Here is a 25396-nt window from a genome sequence, read left to right on the forward strand (position 1 = left end):
ATGTTAATTTACCTCCAGTCACTAGGGATTATTTTATGCTTCACAAAATCTAAATGCATTTTTATTTTTAAATCATAGGTTTGAAAAAAAACAATACCTGTTCTACCTCTGATGTCCCAAAAAGAAATGTTTACAGAATCAATTGAAAAGAAATATAACTTAATTAACAGACACATATCACCACAGGAAACACATTCAAAAATTCTACAGCTACCCACCTTCCCAGTGTTAGCAGAATATTACAACATTTTGTTACAAATATCCCATACAACGTGACAAATCACTGAACACAAAAACGGCAAAGCATAATTTAGGGAATATGCAACAAACAGATTGCATCACATTTATTCCTTCCCAAAGTACAGTTTTAAACTGATGTGCCTGTAGTCAACCAAACAATTTGTTCTATAGTTATAACACTTTACAAATTTCAGTTTCAAACCAGTTCAGCTGCTTATAAAAGTTACTACAAAGCAAATCTGTACACTTTCTACAATAAATTAAAAAAACACAAATGCAGGCACAAATTGTTCTTAAAAAATTGTGTACAGGTCCCATATTAAATCACAGCAGAAAAGAAATGTAATATTAAAATACTCCTCCCAAAGTAAAAAAAAGTTACAAGTTTGTTTGAAGTGAATTCATGTACAATATACACAGGCTACAAAACCACTTAGTACAACAAGCACTCCAGCATATCAGGTATTCTGGGCAATAAATGCCAACTTTTGGGGGGGTAATTTTAAAACTGAATTTCATAAATATCTGAAAATCAAACCTGCATACCAGTTTCCCTTTCAATATACCTTTAAGTATTTTAGAAGTATCACTTTAAATGGTGTTTAAGGATAATGCTATGTTTTGGTAAATCATTTTTTTCAGCACCATGAATTGAATCAAACATAAAGCAGCGATGTAAAAGGCAAGGTGTTCATTTAATATTGCACTAAACTAACAAGTTCAAGATTCAAGTGGTCAAATCTACAGCTAGAATGGCTAGGAGGAAAATACAAAATAGGTTTAAAAATTCCCGCCCACCTATTACAGGTAATAATTGTAATAGGATGCACTCTTTAAACTTACCCATCAATAGAAAAGTATTCATGTTAAGTGACTTTGATCTGCCTCATCTTCAGACTGATAAGATAATGCATCACATGGTTTTTGATAGTATAAAGTACAAGATTTCAAAAGTATTACACTTTTTGGGGAAGACAAGGATGCTTATATTCTTTTCACATGCTTTGGTTGATACTACAATTTATAGTTAGCACCAGTTCAAAATTATTGTTTTAAGGGATTTTTAAAAATAAAACCTAGAGTAATATAGGCACACTGCAGGGAAACTTTACTCTGATAAGCACGTGCTTGATTTCTAATATTATGAAACACAACCCAACTTAAAATGTACAACAAACTTGAGAATCAAAATTTCTTTTGGTAAGAAATACAAAAGCTCATTTTACTGCTCTATTGCACACCATTTAAAGTTATCTTGATTTTGACCAGATTTTCCTTTTTAACTTTTCCAGCATATTTTGCACCAAAATTACCTGCTGCATGGCACTTGGTTACATCAACAGCTTTTTTCTGTTTATTTAATAAGTTACAGAACATTCAGATTATATAAAAAAGTACCAGAAACAGATAGTAACCAATTTTGACTAACAGAATAATTTACGGTGTGCAGCAATGTACAAGTATTTACAGCTTTTTCCTGTGACCTATAAACACTATGAACAAGTTAATCCTGTCAAAAAAATTATAGCAGAAAATTTGGATGTTTACAAGAAAGATAGTGATGTATGAAAAACATAATTACAGCTGGCAGTGAGTCAGCAGGTGCCATAATTTCTTTAAGCACAGCTACTGGAACAATGATTGAGACAAAAGTGGAAAGTACATTCTTTAAGAACTGAGAAATGGTTCTGTAAAGCTTTCTTGGTTTTCAACTATGAGTATATGGCCCACGCTTAACATTTTCAGTCAATGTCACTCAAGTCACTAGTTTGTTCACCTTGGACTCTGCTTCGATGAAGCATTGCCCGCTCAAAAGCGATGCGAACAGATTTCCGAATGGAAGAAGTTCGACCTTCCATCATTTTTATTTTGTCTATGGTTTCATCAATACCAAGAGGAACCACTTTGGATTTTGGAAGCCACTGCCTGTTGATAAAGTAATAAATACATTATTTAAAAAGATAATATGTATGCTATGTCATTGTTAAAATATAAAATTTGAGATCACATCTTCTAATGTTTCCCCTTCCAAAATAATTATAGCCCCTCACCATTGACCCTGCTGATATCAACTACCACAACACAGACCAAGGAGTTATCAGTGTGGTTAGAACTGGTTCGTGAAGTGGGTATACTTGCTGAGCTATTTAGGCCAGGGCTAAACAACACAAAATATTACTGCAATTTCCAGGGCATCAAACACAGCCTGACTTTTCTCATTGCCAGAGGAATGAGCACAACTTTTGCATTCAGCAATTCAGAAGATTAATTTTAGAAGACTACCTTAGCTTGGGCATTTTCAGATGGTAATAAAATTTACTCAAAGGTTATTCAAAGACTAAAAACACTGTATACTGAGGAAATTAAGCTGTGGTAACAATGTTCTGGTATTTATTTGACTTTCATGAAATTGAGGCTTGATCCTGCAGTTTCAAGTGCCTTTGGGAATTGAATTTATTACATGTCCTCGCAGTCAACTATAAGTACAGTATTTGTGCATATTTTTATTATTCTGGACTTTGTAACTGAATGCCAGTTATGTTACTCAAATTTTATATCAATATAGTTCCAATGTGCATTTTGCACTGTAAAACATTTTTAAGTATGGTTTAGAAAGTTAAGTTCATAGTTGGGATTTCTTGGCTTATGGGGGTTGGTCAATGATGTACAACTCTGTGCAGAAACTTGTTCCTTACTGACTTTTATAGTTGAGTGATCTGAAATGAAGAACTTGCAGCTGCTAAAGCATTTAATTTATGTTAGCAAATTACAACATGGGTATGCCTGATCCATATTTTGAAACTTGTAGCTTCATCAAATTAAGTAACTCATAAAATAGTCTTCACCTACATGGCATATCCCAGTTCAACAAATTACAAAATTGCCTGGGAATTCAGTTCTACTTTTGTGCACTCAATGCAAAACAGCATGTTAAAAAAAAGGAGCATAAAATAGGTCCTCATGCCTATTCCAATATTCAATGGTTGAGCTTCCACCACAACTCCAATTTTTTGGCTGGTCCCCATATTTCTGTATCCTCAAGATCAAATCTATCTGCCTCAGCCTTGAATGTACTGAATGATGCAGCATTCACAATTCTTGAAGGAGAAAATTCCAAAGATTGACAACTGAGTAAAGAAAATTTTCATCTTGGTCTGGAATGATTAATCCTTTATTCTGACGCTGTGAGCCCATTTTCTAGATTCCTTAGCCAAAGGAAATGACCTCCTGAAGGTCTGTAAAAGTGCCATTTAAAGACAAGTTCTTTCCTTTCAAAATACTATAATGAACAAAAATGAGCAACTCGCACCAGAACAGATAAATATTTACTCTAGGAAAGAAACAAATGCATTATGGCTTCATTATTTTCTAATATATTGTGCAAGAGAAAGTGCCAAAGCATAGGTGATTTCTCCAGTATGTAAAATGCAGTTATTGTGTTAATTCATTTGAACTGCCACTTCAAATGATGTGGCTGAAATCTAACACTAACTCAAACAAGGAACTCTTTATAAATTCTAAGCTGCATGCAAAGCTAAAGTTCAAATGTTATTACTAAAAAGAGTCCCACAATGACTGCACACTTACCAGCTTCGTTTGTTATCAAAGAACAGAACAAGGTAAAGCTTCTCCCCAGCCCTCCTTTGCATCTGCTCTCCCACTTTCAGTACATCTAGAGGGGGTACAGGTATAGGCACTCCATTGTGGCGAAAACCACTTCGAGACATCTTTGGATCAATAACCTAATTTTAAAAAAAAGACCGAGGGAAAAGGTTACTTTCTCCAAGCTTTTTTCTTTTATAAAAAACTACAAATTGATTTCCAATTTCACAAATCAACATTATAAAGTAAAATTTTAAATAGGAAGCACAAGGAGTTTTAATCCTAATACAAAACCAATAAGAAAATCATAGCAGTTGAAACATCTAACACAGGTTTAAAATTAAATGTTTCATCTGGTCCTTTCAATAGTGCAAGTAGAAAAAACTTTGACGTTCAATCTCCAGTTTGATCAAAAAAACTTAGAAACTGATTTTCAAAAGTTGGTTTTCCATTCAACTGCTTTTTCAGCACGACTGTGCAGACTTGGCTGGCTATTTGAATCTCAAAAACAAAATATCTGTCAAGACTGGAACCGGTGTACATACAGTTCACAAAGCATAATTTTATATTGTGTAGAACATACAATTCAACTCACTTTTGGGTAACCCTGCTCTAAATTTTTTACCAAAATTCAAACATAGCTTTTTGAGTACAACAATGTAATACCTAAACTGACATTTCTGCATTACAAAGTCAATCATATTGTCACATGTAGGCTAGATCAGTAAAGGATAGCAGATTTTCAACTCAAAAAGACATTGGCAAACCAGGTGGGTTTTACGTCAACCTGATAGCTTCATGATTATTACCGCTACTAGAATTTTATTCCAAATTTATTAACCAAAGTTAATGGTTTTGAACTCATTTCACTGCAGCATCAATCTAGGCCTCTTGATTTCTACTCCAGCAACATCATCACTATATGCTACAATTTTCCTCTACAGATTATTAATAAAAACCCAGTAGTCTCCTAAATAGTTTATACATTATTCCAAATTGTGCATTACAGACCATTTGTTGCAGTCAAGTTTAATGCAAGTTTATCAATATCTCGTTGCGGTTTATATGCTCAAATAAACTCTTATCAATATATCAATGTGTTAATTTGGCACCAAAATATCACTTTCCCTATGGTTTGATATGCCACACATGTTCAACAGCAAGGTGAACTTACTGTTAAGCTTGTGTTCCAAATGACCAAATATAAAATGAGGTGCAAAACAAATCTAGTGAGCTTCCTTTTCAATACATTCCTATATGGGAGGTGTTAAGTTCATGTTGTTTCTGGGAAACACCAATGTACGGTGCAAAAGCAAATACTATTTTGAACCTTTATCCGAGTATTCTGACATGCTGTATTGAAACCCATATGCAGTAGACTATAATGCCATTCTTGAAGTAGACATTGTCAATTTTATTTCTACTTGTTAACTACAATAAATACAAAGAGTTTTACTCACCAATGCGGGATATGATGGATACCCGCTACACTTTGCCCAAATCAATTTTAAGGGCTCCAAAGCAGAACTGGAATCTGCAGAAGTCCACATACTGTTTTGGCCAACCTCTAGAAAAACAACAGTCTATAATAACTAAAAGCTTGAATTTCTTTGACAGCAAAAGAAAGATTTGCCCCTACAAATGTCAAAGGATTCAAGAACCGAACAGTTCAAATTCTAGTTACTGGATCTATTTAGGTGAAAATTTAATATTTCACCTTTACCTGCTGGCAGACCCAGATATGACAGAAAGGGAGTGTTTAACCACAAGAAATATTAGCAATAAATCAGCGGAACCAGTGAGCCATCTCCACCACTCAACATGATCAGGATTGATCGTCTATTTCCACTCCACTTTCCCACCTGTTCCCAATTTCCCTAGTACCTTAATATCTGTCTATCTCAGCATAAATACGTTCAACAAAGGGCAACTGCAGCCCTCTGAGAAGCAAATTGCAAAAAGTCAACAATTTGCGTGAAGATATTTCTCCTCACCTCAGGTTCCTTTTCTTGAGACAGTGACTCAGTGTTTCAGATTTCTAGCCATTGCAAACAACCTCAAGGTGTCTACCCCTGTCACGTCCTGCATTTTTTAAATAAATATCTTGATACTAATTGTAATGATGTAACATAAGAACATAAGAACATAAGAAATAGGAGCAGGAGTAGGCCATCTAGCCCTTCGAGCCTGCCCCGCCATTCAATAAGATCATGGCTGATCTGTCGTGGCTCAGTTCCACTTTCCCGCCCTCTCCCCATAACCCTCAATCCCTTCTCTTATCAAAAACCCATCAACCCGCTTCTTAAAAATATTTAGCGAGGCAGCCTCCACCACTTCAACGGGCAGAGAATTCCAGAGATTCACCACCCTTTGAGTGAAGAAGTTCCTCCTCAACTCCGTTCTAAACCGCCTCCCCTTTATCTTGAGGCTGTGCCCCCTAGTCCTACTGTCTTTTTTGAGCGGGAAGAGTCTCTCCACCTCTATCCTATCCATCCCATTCATCATCTTATACGTCTCAATGAGATCTCCCCTCATTCTTCTAAACTCTAACGAGTACAAGCCTAGTTTATTCAGCCTCTCCTCATAGCTCAATCCCCTCAACTCCGGTATCAGCCTAGTAAACCTCCTCTGCACTCACTCCAGGGCCAAAATATCCTTGCGCAGGTGCGGCGCCCAAAACTGCACACAGTACTCCAGCTGCGGCCTCACCAATGCCCTATACAGCTGCAGCAAGACCTCCCTACTTTTATATTCAATCCCCCTCGCTATGAAGGCCAGCATCCCATTCGCCTTCCTGACCACCTGCTGCACCTGCAAGCTGGGAGCAATTTAAAAATTTAATATGACAATACTTAATATTGTTTTATTTTAATCCACAAGATGATTCCCCACAGTACAGAAGGCGGCCATTTATCAACTTAGCATGTCAATCATGCTAAACGTGAGATCGCGCAAACTCCACACAGACAGCGACCCGAGGCCAGAACTGAATCTGGGTTTCTGGCGCTGTAAGACAGCAGTGCTAACCCACTGCACTGTTCTCCCCATATCTGCATGGGTTTCCTCCAGGTGCTCCAGTTTCCTCCCACAGTCCAACGATAGAACATAGTACGGGTTAGGTTGATTGGCCATGCGAATCTGACCCTAGTGTCAGGAGGGATTAGCAGGGTAAATATGTGGGTTACGGGAAAAGGCCAGGATGCAGACTCAATGGGCCAAATGGCCTCCTTCTGCACTGTAGGAATTCTATGATATTTTGTAGTATAAGAACTAGGAGCAGCAGTAGGCCATCCGGCCCCTCGAGCCTGCTCCAGTATTCAATAAGATGATGGCTGATCTTTTTGTGGACTCACCTGCCCAATCACCATAGCCCTTAATTCCTTTACTGTTCAAAAATTTATCTATCCTTGCCTTAAAAACATTTGATGAGGTAGCCTCAACTGCTTCAGGACAGGGAATTCCACAGATTCACAACCCTTGGGTGAAGAAGTTTCTCCTCAACTCAGTCCTAAATCTGCTCCCCCTTCTTTTGAGGCCATGCCCCCTAGTTCTAGTTTCACATGCCAGTGGAAACAACTTCCCTGCTTCTATCTTATCTGTTCTCTTTTATCAGAACTTCTATCATGTTTCTATCAGATCTCCCCATATTCTTCTGAATTCCAATGAGTATGGCCCCAGACTACTCAGTCTCTTCCCATAAGCCATGTTCATGCTTAACAACAATTTTCAAAAACTAATGTAGCAAACAGTTTTCAATCACTTCTTACTTTGTTTTTTAAAGTTCAGAAAACGCAACGGAATTCCCGATGAGCAAACTAATTTCTGTCTAAACATAAAATAATCAACATCCACTTATCCAATATGTTTACGTATATAAAACAAAGAAGCATTTTACATTTTCTTGATGCTATCAATGTAGAATATACATATAAAATTTACCGACTTATCACAGTTTAATTAGACTGTACTTGAACAATAAGAATGTTTTAGCATAGCTCCGTATCATTTACCTGCTGCAATTCTAGCTGCTTTGGCAAAATTACCATTTTCAATGCAAGCAATCAACTCATTTCTGTCTTCTAAGGGGTTTCTTCGAGCCAATGCTGGTTTTCCTTTGCCACATTTTGGAAGGCTTATTGTGCTGATAAAGAGGGAAAAAAATCAAATATTTTCATTGCAAGTATGCCCAAACCTGCAACGATAATGTAGCAATAAAAAAAGGCACAATATTTTAAAATGCCCATGTTTGGTGAACAAAAATAGGCAAATGTATGTTTCCATTTCGCCAACAAAATGGAGGAGAAATAATTTAATAATCACAACAGTAAATAAATGGTAAAATCTTGAAGTCTACATTTAAATTTTACAAGCACATATTGACAATCTCAACATTAAATCAAACGTAATATAGGTTTCTGAAGTCATGTTTGACTCTCACCACAGAAGTTGCCAGATCTGTTGAATATTTTCAGCACTTCATTTTTATTTCAGATTTACAACATCTGTGGTATTTTTATTTTATTGTAACATAGGTTCAGTTAGTAGCACTTGTGCTAGACTCAGAAGGTAGTGAGTCCCTACTCCAGGACTTGAGCACAAAAATCAAGGCCGACACTCCTCTACAGTACTGAGGAAGAGCTGCATATCAGAGGTGACTGAGGCACCATCTGCCCTCTCAGGTGGAGGTAAAAGGCCCATGATACACTGGGGAATTATACCCAGTGTCCTGCCGAATATTTATTCTTCAATGAACATTACAGAAACAAATTATCTGGTCTTTATCATGTTAGTATTTGTGGAAGTTTGCTGTGCACATTACAACAAATATTACACATCAAAAGTATTTAATTGATTGTAAAGTCCAGAGATGAAGGGTGCTGTTTCAATGCACTTTTTCTCTTTTCACTGTTCAAATGAAATAATGCTGCAACAATTTTAAAATAGACCAGATTTATTATACACGAATAAAAGTACCTGCCACAATGTGTGCAAATTTTCTTTACAAAATTTGTATTTTTCCATTTAAAAGACAACTTCCTTATATAAATCTGCACAAATTGGTTACTGTAGTGAGTCATTTTATCCTCTTATTCTATCAGTTCAGATGCCACAGTAAACCTCACCAAGTACAGATCCCAGTCCCTGAACCCTGACACCGAGTGCAGAGCACAGTCCCTGAACCCTGACACCGAGTGCAGAGCACAGTCCCTGAACCCTGACACCGAGTGCAGAGCACAGTCCCTGAACCCTGACACCGAGTGCAGAGCACAGTCCCTGAACCCTGACACCGAGTGCAGAGCACAGTCCCTGAACCCTGACACCGAGTGCAGAGCACAGTCCCTGAACCCTGACACCGAGTGCAGAGCACAGTCCCTGAACCCTGACACCGAGTGCAGAGCACAGTCCCTGAACCCTGACACCGAGTGCAGAGCACAGTCCCTGAACCCTGACACCGAGTGCAGAGCACAGTCCCTGAACCCTGACAACAACAAGTAACCACCATTGAAATTTTTAAATCTAAAAACTCCTTTCTTTATTAGCATTTTATTTTCCACCTGGTTATCAAATAGCACCATGCTATATCAACCTTCAGGCCTCCTTTCTACTATTGATGGTATTTTTGCTTAAGGCTGGCATTTTAGTCACATCATTCAGATATTCAAGTATAACAAATAATTAGCTTGGAATTTACATCTTTGAAGGACTGCCTCACAAATTATATTAGCCCATTAGCAAACATGCTACAAGAACAAAAGTAAAACATTCAATTTCTAAATCAAAATAACTATAAATTGAGCATTAAACAAATAATTTTGCCATTCCTTCCAAAATCAACATAAAACACCTTTTGGTTTATGAGGTAATATGTTACCTTGCATGGTTGGAAACCACACTGACACTAGTGCAGATACTTGACTCTGAAGCACAACGACGACGGTGATGATCAGTTGTATTGGTTTGTGTGGTTTCTGGTTTTTCTTCATTGCCAAATCCATTGGATAATGCTGGAGAAATAAAAATTGGTTAAGCATAAAATTAAAACATCTCAAGTCTTCATCAATTCCTGGACTGAAATTTTGTTTGAACAAAATTTTATCAAATTGAACAGTGAGATCCTGAACAAAAAGATTTATTGCACTAGAACACTTTTTACTGCTCCACATTGGATTGATTTTCTTTTGAGAAACAGTAAAGGATTATTTTGCTCAATAAATATTGCCCTTTTCACACAATTCTCAATTCTACCCAACTACTCAACTTTCCTTCAATTTCAAAAAAAACTGACTAAATTGTTTCTCCAAATCAATTCATACTATTAATAACAAAAAAAAAGCCAGATTATCAACTGAAATGATTTTGAATAAATTAGGAAAACTGACAACAACTGACTAAACCATAAAAGTGAGACTGGGGGAAGAGAATAAGTTTCTTGAGCCTTTGATAGGATGTGGGCGTCACTAGAAAGGGCCACCATTTGTTATCCATCTCTAATTGCCCTTGAACTAAGTGGTTCGCTTCAGAGTCAGCCGTAATGTTGTGGATCTGGAGACACATGCAGACAGGGCCAAGCAAGCACAGCAGATTTCCTTCTCTAAAGCACAAACTTTTTATAAGTCATGGCACACCCTATACTATATAAAAAAATTGAGGCACTGTTTTGAGATATTTTCTCTGCCTTAATTAGGACTTTGTTTTAACCACTGTGTCTCTTTCTTCTCCCAGGGATTTTGTGCCTTTTGAGTTTTGGTTGTTTGCAAGCACATGGAACTTCTGCTCCAAGTCCTGTTGATCATGCACATGGGCCTGACCAACATAAAAAAATCTAAACAACGCATATCCAGCTTTCCCAGCCTGTGCATGTGTAGGTGGTCTTGGAGATATCAACCACAGAGCTGAATAAGAAGATTAGCTTTAGTTTAATTTCATTAATTTTGAATAATTTTGAATGTTTTTTCACAGCACACTTGAGGGGAGGGGTTCTTCATGGCACACCAGTGTGCCATAAAGATGGGAAGCATTGCTCTAAAGGACATTAATGAACCAGATGAGTTTTTAAAAAAATAATTGACATTGGTTTCATGGTCATCATTACATTTTTAACTGAACTCAGATTCAGCCAGTGGCTGTAGTGGGACTGAAACCCAGGTCCCCAGAGCATTACCATAGGTATCTAGATTACTTGTCCTGAGACAATATCAATCTTAGTTACAGCCTCCTCAGAACAATAGAATACATTTTAAACCTATAATATGGATCTGATTGTACCAATGTATACTCAGTAAAATTATCACTACAATGCACAATCTCATTGCACAACCTAATTAAACCTTGTGGAGCACAAGCAAAAAAGAAAATAAATTTAAGAAAGTGAGACTAAGTTGAATGTTAACATCAAGATCAAATTTAGGAGAGATTTTGGACCTCTCACCATGCTGGAATGGAGCGCAGCTGAAAGTAGACTAGTTATTGGGTAGTTAATGTAGGAGCCCCATGCCTGTACAATCAAGATCTGCAATATGTCCCGAGAGTCTAGCGTGGAGTGTCTGCCAAATAGATTTTACAAATTGTGAATTTCTAAACTAGCTTCAGTGTTTTGACATTGTTCTTCAAAATTACTCTTTATAATCACTATCTTTGGGACCAACTTCGGACATCTATTCCATTGTGCAAGTCTATTTTGTAAACCTGATATTAGACTTGATAGACCAAGAGTATGAAGGAAGATTGCAGATGTAAACAGTATTAATTGATCTCAAAAGGTTTTTGGAAAGCAGAATTGACAGAATTAAAAAGAAATGATGAAAATATTTGGATTAGTCAGGCACCAACCGTGGAGGGAGAAAACAGACTTAACAGGTGGAATTGTCCCTTAGCCATGGGAATCGTAGTGGGTGGGGACACAGGCCATGCAAAGGTCTACTGACCTCAGGTGGGATTTTCCAGTTTTGGGGCGAACTTGGCCAGAAAATCCTGCCCAATGTTTGAAGTTAACAACAAACAAGATGTTAATGACCTTAAATTTTACTCCGTATTTCCACAGATGTTGTCTGACCTACTAAGCATTGAGGCATTTGCTGTTTTTGCTTCAGATTTCCAGTATCTGCAGTTTTTTTTATACATTTAGGAATTGAAATACACAATTAGAATGACAGCAGGTGGTAATCCTCACTGGGCCCAAAGATCTTTGCATGTTCTTGGGGAAAAAATATAGACTGGCAGTCCTTAGGGGCTTCAGAGATATCTCTGAAGGCCAAAAGACTACCTTTTTAAAAGCAACACTTTCAGGCAATAGTTGCATATATATATAAAAATAAAGGATTGTCCTAGATTAATATATTTAAAACAGCAATATTTAGAAGATTCAAATTGCAACAATTCTTAAGATTTCCAGATATTTACCTAGGTCAGGTTTTTTGAGGGGCAACTTTTCACCATCTCCCTCAGAGTCACCACACAAGCTACGTGACCTCTTCCTTGGCTGCAACAGTGTCTCTAGTCTGGGAATTACCACGGATAAGAAGGTTTTTGTTCCAAGCTGCCCCTGAAGTGGTTGAGGGTCTGCATTTTTTGTTTGTTTTTGAGAGTTCACACTTTGGGGTTTTCGGAAAAGACCAGAGGAATGCCGACCAATATCAACTGACGAATCAGCTACGGTCGTTTTTGAATTACTGACATCACCATTACTCAGGTCATCTGTAGTATGTCCATTCATTGTAACATTGTGCAGGGAAGCACTACTCACTTCACTGTCAAATTTAACTCTTTTGTGTAGTCTACCCTGGTCAGTGCTAGGTTCTATTGGTTTGAGGGTAGGTGGTTCAGATGGAGTTTCTGAAGATGGCAGAAGAGGCAAAGAATCAGATGGCTCAAGAGTAGGCGGCACTGAAGACTTTGAATCACCTGAAACAGTACATATAATATTTACAAAAATCTTTAAAATAACAGTACAAGTAGTTTAACAGTGTTATCACTTTTCTACTGTGCAAGGTCTGCCTGCACTTCTGACTGATTTCAGTGGAGTTTTTGCACAAAGAACAGCTTAGTAGGTCTTATGAGGAAAGGGTGAGGGAGCTGGGGCTTTTCTCTTTGGAGCGGAGGAGGTTGAGAGGCGACTTAGAGGTTTATAAGATGATGAGAGGGAGTGATAGAGTGGGTGTGCAGAGACTATTTCCTAGGGTGGATGTAGCTGTTACTAGGGGGCATAACAATAAGGTTCATGGTGGAAGATATAGGAGGGATGTCCGAGGTAGATTCTTCACTCAGTGGTTGGGATGTGGAATAGACTGCCTGCTGTAATAGTGGAGTCGGACACTTTAGGAACTTTCAAGCCGTTATTGGATAGGAACATGGAGCACACCAGAATTATAGCGAGTGGGATAGCACATAGCTCGGCACAACATTGAGAGCCGAAGGGCCTGTGCTGTGCTGTAATCTTCTATGCATCAGGCTTTAGTTAAATAGTGTTTGCATATGTAAAACAATGCCATCACAAAGTAGTTACATAAAAGGGTATCTCAAGGGAAACTAGCACACTGCAATTTTATTTTGTATGAATTGGTAGTTAATTCACTTCCCAGATTTGAAATGCCTAAACACAACCAAAGTTAAAATAGCAGAATAGAATTTGTGTTAACTAGGCATAATTATTCTCCACAATTCCTGGGTGCTGACTTCAGCTTTGAAGTGACTGATTTTTGTGGAGTTTTTGCGCAAAGAACAGCTTTTCCAATGGTTAATCAGCAATCTTCCTCATCCCATGTAGTAGATGGCTTTAGCAAAAGGATTAAAAGCAACTGCATCAGATGTATTCAATAGTGGTATGCATTACATTCCTCACCATCATGTTCTGTTTTTGTCCCATTTTCAACGACACTGCTTTCAGTCTGTAGCTGTTCACTTTGAGCCTTCTGGTGGCTTAATCTTAAGCGGATATTATTAATTTCTTTCCGCAATAACTTGGCACGTCTAGATCTGGCACCACAGGATTTCATCGCACACGTCATGTCCAGTTTGTCAAGCAACTCCTTGAGTTGCACTTCCAATGACATGTGCTCTCTATTTGCAGGTACTAATATTCTATCCACTACAAGGAAACAAATGATCAATTAGCAGACAATTTTAAATCAAGGGTTAACATTAAAATAATCACAGTAAGGGACAGATGTGAGGTAGAGTTTCTGCACTCAGATTCCAGTGCAATTGGTGGAACTAACAGAAGACTGGGGAATCCAAAACATTGCGCTGTGCTCAAACATGAATTGTGTTCATGTTTTCTACAATTGTTTAAACTGATTTAAAATCCAGTTTGCCTCAATTACGTCCCAGTCACACAATAGTACATCACTTGTACTCCATTTTTCCCCTAACACACAGGCAACAGCAGGCACATACTGAAGTCTTTGGCATCTTAAAAATGTTTGATTTACCTCTAAAGCAAACACCAATTAACCATCAAATAGTGCAGTACAGCTACTTTAGGTCATTTGCAGTGCATTTAAGATGGAGGATTGGACATCTTCATTAGCAACAACTACTTCAGATCATTTTCTTTTTCATTATTCTCCATTTCCTTCATTAATCTTTTCCAGCTATAAAGTTTATTCATTAGTCACAAGTAACATTCCCCTAGTCACTGCACTCCAGCACTTGTTCAGATCAAGGCAACTAGTCAGCATGTCATTCAGAATGTGGGGGGAAACTGAAGCATCAAGAGGAAACCTATGCAGAAACATGCAAACTCCACACAGTGATTCAGGGAAGCAGCAGTGCTAACCACTGTGCTACCATGCCACTATAATACTGCATCAGGTATTACTCATAAAGGATATCTCTCTCAAAAAGTTCATTTTAATGGTAAAAAGAAACAATTACATTGTACTGCACTGACCAATGGAAAATAATACATTTGAGATATTGCAAATGTTTGAAAATTTAAATTGTAATTAAACAACACAATTTCACACGCATACTGAAAATAATTCCCAATTGCAATCAAAGCAGCAACTCTACCTCATGAAGTAAACTGAAGGCTGGCATGAATACATCAATATTAACATCCCAATCTTTTTCATAATTGTAACAAATAGTTATGCCAGCACAGTTTAACCCAAATGGGACAATTCTGTGATAGAATTGGAATTTTTATTCCACATACTTTCATTTGTGAAAACAGAATAGCAAATGCACATTTTTGTTTTATTTATTGAACATATTAGTATTTGGTAATTTCTGAAGTAAAACTATCAGCAAAATGGAAGCCTTCTATATAGAGGAGATTTTACTAGTTGAACAGAGTTACTATGAATATTTGTTTTGAATTAAAAAAAAGGGCAGAAGGGCAAACTAACATTTCCTACCTAGAAGCTGCTTAGCCAGAACCTTGCTATATCCTTGATTTATTAAAATAATTCATTTCAAGAGAATGAAACATTGCAAAAATTAGTAATTCAGCCTACCACTTTTGTACTCTTCGTTAGGTAATCCAACTAATCCCATTCCCCTGCTCTTCCCCATAGCTTTGTAATTTTTTTCCCTTTCAGTTTTTAGTTAATTCCTTTCTGAAAGTTACATTTGTTTTCACTGTTTGAGGACATGAATTCCAAATCACAATTTGTATTAAAATAAATTCCTATTGCTTTTTTTGCTAATTGCCTTTAATCTACTGGCTGTCAAACCTTCTGCCACTAGAACTAGCTTCTTTATTTATTTCATAATAACCATTTATGATCCCCAGTGTTTTTCCAAACAAACCACTATCATGTCAACATACCCAGATGTAAGATAAGACACTAATAAAATTAAAATCTCCTTCCCATTGAAAATAAAATTCTAGCGTCTGAAATTTTTGTGGAGTTTTTCCACTAGTGTGCTGTAACTTCACCCAGAAATACTTATGAACAACAGAATTACTCCAAGGTTTCTGATGTACATATAACAGATAATAAGAACAAACAGCAAAATCCTTTAGCTAGATCTGTTTCTAAATTATTAGTCTTGAAATACAACTGATGTTACCTAAAAAAAGATTATGGATGAAAAGTAATTATTGTTTATACCAAGGTGACAAATGCAAGCTTAGGGCAAAGAGGAGGTTCCTTTCCATTTGCAGCAGCTTCAAAATTCTCAGTTCCAGGTCACTTATGACACATTCTCCACACTTCTGAAAGCCTTTTAGCTTTAATTATTACACACTTCCACAATGAAATTTTAGTACTTGTTGCGGTTATCGCTGCGATTTCTGTGCCTAGGTAGTTCTGTGCTGTGATTTTACATCATTAGTAGGTAACTGAGCCCTCTCATAAGATAGCACAAGTAACTGGAGCAGAAGTAGGCCAGACAGCCCATCAAGCTCGATCTACCAGTCAATTAGATCGTGGCAGATCTGATTATGGTCGTAACTCCACTTTTCTGCCTGCTCATCTTGTTGATTAAAGATCTAACTCAGCCTTTAATATATTTAATGACCTAGTCTCCACTCTTGTCTGTGAAAGTGAATTCTAAAAGTTAAAAAACACAGATATTCCTCCTCATCTCCAGTTTAACTGCTTTGAAACTGTGCCCCAGAAGAGGGAAGCTCCTTTTAGCATTGACCTTTAGAATCTTGTACATTTCAATAAGATCAAAACTCATTTCCTAAATTCTAATGACTTTGCACCCAACTACTCAACATTTCCTCATATGACAACTCCTTCATCGCAGGAATTGGCCTCAATGCAAATATACCCCTCTTTAAGCAAGGAGGCTAAAACTATACAGCACTCAAGTGTAGTCTCACCAATGTTCTGTAGAGTTGCAGCACTGCTTGCCAACTTTCTACCTCATCCCCCTTGCAATAAAGCTACTATATCACCCTAATAGTCTCTTCCACTTAGAAACCTTAATTCACAGAAATATTTCATTCAATTTCAGCCAGATCTTAAAGAGGCTCCAGGATTGAAAGGGCATTGGTTGAATTCAATTTACAGTCTAAGCCTGCCATTGCAACACATAATATTTACAATTGTGATGTTCAATCCAATCTAGGTATTGACAACTGGTGTTCCAGGTCCAGAGAAGAAACACAGATCTACTTCCGAATTACATTCTTTTCAAAAATTGACTTATTCTGGCTCTGGAGTATCTGACACTACTTTCCTGGTCATGCTAATCCTGGTTTAAATTCACATGTCAAAATGACATCAAAAAGCCACAACGTTTTAAATGTTTGGTGCCTTTATCTGCTGCTGTGAGGGGTGCAAGCCCTCTGACCCAATTTATGCCCAAAGCATGCCACGGAGATAGAGTTAAATTGGGCCATGTGTCTAAATTGGGTACTTCTCTTGGTTAAGAAACCCTGTCAAACTGAACTTTGGGAGTGTTGCTGCATTCATTCTCAAACACACCCACTAATCCTTCAAGGCAGCTTTCTGCCCAGAGACTTGTCCAGAAGGTTGTTGAAATGAAGTGCTGCCCTGTCTATCACTGGACTGAAATATGAGAAGAGCAACATATCACACTCCAGCTGCTGGGAAAATATCTGCCACCACAGTAACTTTGCAAGAATGACAGTGAACCCTTAAAAGGCATTACTTACTGCTTGATTCTTCACCCACCCACCAGCCCTGCAGAGAGATGCCAATAAACAGTTCTCTGTAGCATTAGCCCTTCAATCATGATTAAAATGAACCATGGCAACTAATTTGGTCCAGGCCTTTCACAGGCATCATTGAGCATGTTTTTCAGCTGCTACATCTGTTTTTAGCAAAAGTTGAATTTTGCAGCTATTAGGAGCTATTCACCAGAGGAGAGACAAAACGCAAGCAAAAAAAACGCTGTTTTCTTGGTCATCATATGAAATAGTAGAAAAAGCATTATAGAACTGGATCAATGTATTCCTGGAAGTAGAAATAAAAATAAATACCTTCATCCCATGTCAAAGGCTTAGTTGTTTCACACTTTGGTGGTTCAGGCAAATGCATTGAACTTTCATAGTCAAAACCAATTCGGTCAGCTTCACGACGCGCCTGTCTTAATATGACACCTCCCTGATCTCTCAGTCGCACAGCTGCTCGGTAAAATATAGTATCCTTTGCATTGTATTTCATACAATTATCTACAATGAGATTAACATCAGCTTCAAACTCATCTAGATTATTATAACCATGATCTTCTATCCTTTTTCTCATTGTGGAGAAATCCATAGGATGCGTTATATGATCTAAATAGTCCGGAACCTGAAAATTGAAAATAGGTTTTACTTAATGATGAGCTTTCAAGTGCCTTATAAAGAAATGTTTGTTAACTGCAAAGTATGCCAAAATATTTTGAATATGCATTTCTAGCAAATAAACTAGTTCAATAAACAAATTTTAGAAGACGCAAGAGGCATAAAACTCAATTTGTAGGTATTCTAGAAAGGTAGAACCCGCAGACCTTCATATGGTCAACTTTCCCCAAGCCCATCTGGCTGCAGATGGGCACTCAATCCTGTAAAGAACAAATTTATTGCTATTAACAATTGCAAATGCTGTGGCAAATACATATTCTCCTCACATCATCAATATACAAAACGTTGAATCAAGATTTTGTTGATTTTTATTGTTTGGGACAGGGAATGCAGTTAGGCAAGGTGGATGGTGAGGACTGGGGGAGTAATCAGTTTCCAAAGAAGCTGTATTAACAATGGACAGTAGCCTATATGCCCCACAAAAACAATTAGGTAATTAAGGGCATGATCTTACGATCTCATCCCACCCGCCGTTTGGCAAGGCAAGATAACGCACCTGGTTTCTCACAGTGCCCAATCATACCTGTTCTGCTGGTGAAATCGGCTTTACATCGAAGCCAATTTCAATGACATGATTTATATGTCAGTCCCAGACGCTATTGACCTGCTCGCTGGTCAAGTTGTCGCCAGCAAGAATCATAGCTGGTTTCCATCAGTGAAGACTAGACATAATCGCCTTCAAGGGATGGATAGATGGGGGTGGCTGCAGATTTCCCAGTTCACTGAAGAATTGGGATTCCTGTGTGATGGCACCCCAAGAGCTCAACAGCCGACCCGAGGCTTAGCCCCCGCTGCTGACAAGAATCACATCCTAGCAAATTTTTTGCACTTAGTGCAGTAAGATCATGACTCACAGCTCACTGAGAAAACCGGCGTGATTTTCTCTCGTTTTCTCACTCGTTTGGCACTTAAAATTTTTTCACAAGATTGTGCCCTAAAAGTCCAATGTCCGTGAAAGACTCAATTTCGTTCATCCCCCCCAACCCTGCAACATGCAAGCAATAATAGAATTTTGACTTTTCTGTTAATGTTTCCTCTTGCTATTTGTAAAAATCACCACAAAACAAGCTGTTATCTTCTTTAAAGACAAATATAACCAAAAACTCATAAGAGTTTCAACTTGCACCTAAATAGACACAAAGTGGATAGCCTGATCTTGCTGTCCAACCAATGATATTGGCAAGAGGCAGAAAATCTTCAGGGTTGCACTGAAATGCTTTATGATTAGCAAAGTCCTGGTGCAATTTTTTGACAACACACCTGTGCTGGGGGTGGTGAGCACAGGAGTGAAATATTAAACATGTGTTCATACTGCATGTATGTGAATGGAGAATAAAGTCAGAATAAAGATGGCAAGGAATCTAAGATTTTCAGAGAGCACCAGGAGGCTGCTGTGGAGAGAATCAGCAGAAGGAAGAAAGTTCTATTTTTTGCTGATGGGAAATTTGCCAAAGCAAATTTCTCAGCAGTGACAAAGCTGGCTGAGCATGCGATTGTACATGGTATCCTGAAACAATGTTAGTTATAGGGTTACCAGTTTTTCCTTGCCATCTGAAAGTATAAAATAATCCATCCCAGAAAATGTGCCAACTTTTATTACTCCCAAGAAACTGCATTAAAATTAATCTTGAGCAGTTAAATAGAAGTAATCTGATTCTGGCCAAAACAAACACTGGATTCTTACGTTCAAAACTGGGAGGTTCATACCTCTTTCAAGCTCACAGGCTGTGCAAATATGTGCGCCGTGTCCTTTTCCTGAAGCTGCTCCAAAATTGAGCGCAACATAACAGTTAATGGTGTCAGCTGGAGCTCCATAGCCACCTGGTGAACTTTGACCTGCCAATATTTAATTAAATAGGTTTAAAATAAATTATCTAAAGCTGTATTAAATCACAGAATTTAAACTCAAGTAGCACCCCTTAATTTGAAATTATCCTAGAAATTTTACAAGAATGGACATTGAACAGTACCTGTTCACGTTTTAACTTTTCACGTTTACGAATAAGTTCAACCAGTAAACGTGCTCTTTCTAGGTCATGTCGAAGCCTCTGCCAGTACTTCAGCTGTTCTTTCATGCCATTTTTCTGCTCATCATCTGTTCTCTTTTCCAATCGGGAAGGAAAGAAAGAGGGAGAGAAAACAAGCAAGAATTCAGAGTACAATTCTCTGGTTAAAAAAAATACGTATAATAGTTTCTATACAAAAATCATTATTTTCTTTCAGTTCCCCACTAATTTACTCAGTTCCCCCTTAATTCCACAAATGAAATCCTTTCTCTGTAGCAGAAAGCTACATATCTATTCACTTTTTCATGTGATCTGAGTAAAATTCCTACTCTCTCATCACCTCTTGGTATGAATCATATTTTAATTCTTCAAGTCCAAGAACTGCAGATTAAACATCTATGGTGTGCAACTGTTTTAGCCATTCATCATTAGATTTGCTTGAACCACATAAAACACCACCAGGCCTGCTTCTGCTCAACTGTCGAAACTGGTCACTAATCAGGAATCACCCTGGAATGCAAAAATACCAATCCCCTGCTCTGAGTCCTTCAAAATAAATGCATTCAAATAAAAGAAGCCAATATTTAAAAGCCCATATGTAGCACTGAAAAAAGTCCACATTATGGGACAATTTTTAGAAGCTGGCCAAACCTTGCCTCAGTATTCCAGGGAACCTTGAGACTGAACATAAAAAAAAGATGCTAATCAGACTGTTCACGTTTATAAGTTACTGATGATAAACAGCATTTGTAAGTACTGATCTAGCATAAGAGAAGCGGACTACGTATGATTGTATGCTTATCAACAAACTTCTTTTTAAAAAGCCTTGACCATTTATTCACCCAGATAGTTCAGACCAAACTTCAGCATTAGGAATACTAGAGGAGAGGGGGGCAGGTTCACATACCCACACCTCTCTTCTGCGTCCATTAAAAACTGTTAATCAGAATCTTCCTGTTTACATTAAACCCTCTTTCCTTTGCACCGAGTTAATACACACAATTAAAGATAGGCCATTCAGCTCCTTGTGTTACGCACTTCCTGATATTTTCAAGCCTATTCCCCAACCAATTTTCCTCCCCAATCCACATGCTTGTTGACATTGTGAACAACTCCCTCTTTTTCGGTAATACACTCTCCACTTTCAAATATTGTTATCACTCACTTTCCAACAAAGACACCCTTGCAGACCACCACATCTTAAAGCTGAAGTTTATTTATTAGTGTCACAAGTACCTTATATTAACATGAAGTAACATGAAACTACTGTGAAACTCCCCTAGTCGCCACACTCCAGCGTCTATTCGGGTTCGTGGAGGGAGAAGTTAGCATAGCCGTGCACCCAACATCTTCTACTGTCTTTTTTCATCCATCGTCCTCAAATGCACTGTTACCTTCCAAACTTCTAACCACTTTCCCCCAACTTCCCCTCTGCCACAGCACTGAAATGACACTGCCTCAATCAGAAATAACATTCTCTGATTAAGACTGTCTTGCACTTTCATGCCCCTACTTTGTGACAAATCTGTACCCTTTCACTTAATCACACCTCCTTCTTCAATGTCTCCCTTCCATTGTCTATCTAGTACAACTGTCCTCACCTGGTTCCACCTTACCTAACTGTAGTCAGAAAATCTTCTACAATGGATTTAATTACTGCATCAGCACTGTTACCTCTGATCCTTCTAGTACTGATTCTTGGCTTCCTTTAATTGTTTACATGCTGCCAAGGGGCAACACCTTCTGAAGACAGTGTTGTGTTCCATATATACAGCGCACAGTTCTATGCCAATTCCACTTTAAACCACCACCACCTCCCCCCACCCTCCACTAAGATTGACCTAGACAGTTTGTAAACTTGGCATCCTCAAACTGAGTTTCCAACCATATCATCACAATTACAAAGATTATCCACTTCTATCTGAATAACAGGACAACGTTATGCAACTTTTGAGATGAAAACAATTGAAGAGTAATGTGTATTTTACTAAAGTTCACTGCATGATGTTTCATAAATCCTTGGAATCACTGCCTTCCAACAGTAATTGGCGAACAACGTGCACTTCTTTCACTTGTATGTTAACATAAGAAACACAGAGACACAGACACACGCACGTAGACACAAAACGTGGACAAACACAGGTATATTTTTATATTTGAAAGATTTCCACTGACATTTTCAACAAGAATATTACATATCTTAACAGTAAGAGCATTGACTTTTCATGAAGAGCAGCCATTACAAATGGTTACTTTGTCTATTTTTAAAAAGTTTTATGGATATCTCCCCACCACGTGCATCCTGTTCAAACAGTAATTGTGGTTGAAAAGATAAGTGTACTTGAGTCTTGGCTTTTATCAAAAGCACTATTTACTAATGACAAGGTATAAATAAATAAGACAAAGTGGTTCTCATTAGAATTTTCCTTTCTTGCACAGAAATATTTGGCCTGAAGTCAGAGATTAGAAACTCAGAGCAGACAGAACAAAAATCTAATTTATGACCCAGGCATTTCACAATAGGATATGTCAAAACAACCACTTATGTAAAGAAAATTCTATTTCAATAGTGGCATATGCAGCCTGTAATGTAACACTAAATATCTTCATAGTTTAAACCCAAAATGGATTTGTGACAAGTCAAAACAGGAAAGAAAATTCAATTTTCTAGATCAGGTACCATCTCAAATCAGATGTAATCTTTTCACAAACAGTTGGTTTGAAAAGACTGAATATGGAGGAAAAGGAAAAACAAGCAATACATAATCAATACCTGCTGTGCACTTCTCGGAGTCTGCAAGTGTGACTGTAATCGTCGAAGTAGGGGTACACCATTTCTTGATTGTCGTTTAAGTGTCCAGTAAACATATAATCTCTGTATAAACTGTTTCTTTCGTGGTACTGACACCTGACACATTATTTTGTTTAGCCTGCAAAAGAAAAAGCATCTTAAAGTAAACAATCATAAAGACATTCTTGAAAACTGAAGTCCAAGTGGTGAAGATGCTTTATTTAATATTGCATCAACTTTCTCTTTGCCCATTATTTTAACTATTTTTGGTCAAAGCCTATGCTCTCCTATTTTGTTCCACAAGCAAAACAAAGATCCAAGGAAGAGTCAAAAACGTTAATTTTACTTCTCTCTCCACAAACACATCCGAACCTTCTGAGTTTTTCCAACACTTTTGTTTCTATTTCAGATTTGCAACATCCACAGTATTTTGCTTTTATACTTTGTAGATGTTTATGAATTCATTAAAACAAAGGAAAATGTCAGAGACTATGATAGTAATTTAGCAATGCTTTTGCTACAATAAAAATGTGATTAATACTTTTTTGTATAAAAATGAGTAGAAACATGAAGCAGTCCTTGTCCAACTGCAGCAAGACCTGAACAATATCCAGTTTTAGGCTGACAAGGGGCAAGCACCACACAAATGCCAGACAATGACAACATTCAACAACAGAAAATTAACCAACATCCCTTGACATTCAATGGAATTACCATCAATGAAATCTCCCACTATCAACATCCTGGGAATTACAATTGATGCAAAACTGAATTGGATTAGCCACATAAATACTGTGGCTACAAGAGCAGGTCAAAGGCTAGGAATCCTACAGTGAGTAATTCAACACCTAACTTAAGCCTACTCACCATCTATAAGGCACATGCCAGGAGTGTGATGGAATACTCTGCACTTGCCTGGATGAATGCAGCTGCAACAATACTCAAGAAGCTCGATGCCAACAAGGACAAAACAGCCTGCTTGATTGGCACCTCTTCCACAGTCACTCCACCAATGATGAACAGTGGCAGCAGTGTGTATCATTTACATGATGCACTACAGGAACTCAGCAAGGTTCCTTAGACATTTTCTTCCAAACCCATGCCCACTACCATTCGAGATGGACAAGAACAGCAGACATATGGGGAATTCCCCTCCAAGCCATATACAGCCTATCCCAGAAAGATATTGCCATTATTTCACTGTTGCTGGGTCAAAGTCCTGCAACTCTTTCCCTAACAGCACAATGGGTGTACATACACCATAAGAACTGCAGCAGTTCAAGAAGGCTTCTCCACCATCACCTTTTCAAAGGCAATTAGGGATAGGCAATAATTGCTGGCCCAGCCAGCAATGTCCACAAAAACGAAAGAAATAAGTGGGTTCTGGACAGGGGTGGACAAGGAGCTTGAAATTAAAAAAGATAGATATCTTTGCATGTTATGTTAATTCATAAATATAACTGAATGTCACTGCACATTATTTGTTTAAAAGTAGGCTCCCAAGCAACATTCTATAATATTTAACCATCTTGACGCTTTATTGCAATCTTACATGAGAAGATTTGAAAGGAAATGCAGCACAGATGTGACTGTTACAGACTAATTACAAAGACTCTTCCCTAATGTCCAAAAATAATGAAAAGTTAGTCAACCAATTTATGGGAGTGATCTTACAAAAAAAATTGGATGAGCATGAAAATGGGAGCATTTCTAATTTTTTTTGGATGAGTCCAAATCTGCGATCGTATCCACTTGGACTAAAAAAAACCATTTCTCGCCTGTCGGGGAGTGGATGCAGCTTGGTCCCTCTGTTGAGACAACAGGGATGCTGTCACTCAGCCTCTGCTACTGTCAGCCAGCCTCAACTACAGCAACCCACCCCCGCAGAGTGAGCCCCTCCCTGCTCAGACCGAACGACCTCCCCCCCCCCCCCCCCACAACTATCTCAGATCAGCCACACACCCCCACCCCAGTTTGGCCCCACTCCCTCTAGTAGGCCCTGCCCCCCTCAGATCCCACCTGATACCTGGTGGCAGTGCCAGAGTACCAGGGTAGCACTGCCCAAGGGGCACCCCACCTTTTCCCCGACATCTTCAACGGGGCCTTCATGGTCTCCAATTCTGGCCCAGATGATAATGTCCCAGGCTCATTAATTCAACACAAAATATATTTAAATTTAATTTAAATAATTTATTCAGCCTTGTGCCAGAAATGAGCATGAAACTGACACCATCAGGTATCTGGTACCTGTAAGATCCCGAAGAGCGAGAAATCAGGTACGAACCCAATTTCTCACCTCTCTTGCAATCTTACTGGCTCGCCCCACCCATCAGCTAGCAAGGTGCAACAGTAAGATTGCCCCCTATATCTGCAACATAGGCATGTATGCTATGAAATTATTTATCTCATTTTCAGTCTTGGGAAATATTCAGCAGACAAAAGCCATCATCATTGGTTCAGGACAAATTCAGTATCCTTGCCATCAACCCC

The 25396-nt window shown here is 38.1% G+C and overlaps 1 protein-coding gene across 2 annotated transcripts in view; it reads right to left on the reverse strand.

Annotated features, from left to right (window-relative positions):
* Positions 1-309: 309 nt before the first annotated feature.
* The window catches only part of brd1a (bromodomain containing 1a), a 40562-nt gene continuing 15475 nt past the window's right edge, over positions 310-25396 (reverse strand). For both annotated transcript variants that reach the window (XM_080207372.1, XM_080207371.1), the window contains exons 3-13: positions 22889-23045; positions 20080-20211; positions 19817-19945; positions 17744-18056; positions 13682-13927; positions 12244-12744; positions 9716-9848; positions 7854-7984; positions 5304-5410; positions 3829-3983; positions 310-2166 (exon numbers count right to left, since the gene is read on the reverse strand). In XM_080207372.1, the coding sequence (XP_080063498.1) occupies positions 1983-2166; positions 3829-3983; positions 5304-5410; positions 7854-7984; positions 9716-9848; positions 12244-12744; positions 13682-13927; positions 17744-18056; positions 19817-19945; positions 20080-20211; positions 22889-23045 (2188 nt within the window). In that variant the 3' untranslated portion in view covers positions 310-1982. The remainder of the gene's footprint in view (positions 2167-3828; positions 3984-5303; positions 5411-7853; positions 7985-9715; positions 9849-12243; positions 12745-13681; positions 13928-17743; positions 18057-19816; positions 19946-20079; positions 20212-22888; positions 23046-25396) is intronic.

The sequence above is a fragment of the Carcharhinus amblyrhynchos genome, chromosome 19 (assembly GCF_965287045.1).
Source record: "Carcharhinus amblyrhynchos chromosome 19, sCarAmb.v2.hapA, whole genome shotgun sequence".
Classification (NCBI taxonomy): Eukaryota; Metazoa; Chordata; class Chondrichthyes; order Carcharhiniformes; family Carcharhinidae; genus Carcharhinus; species Carcharhinus amblyrhynchos.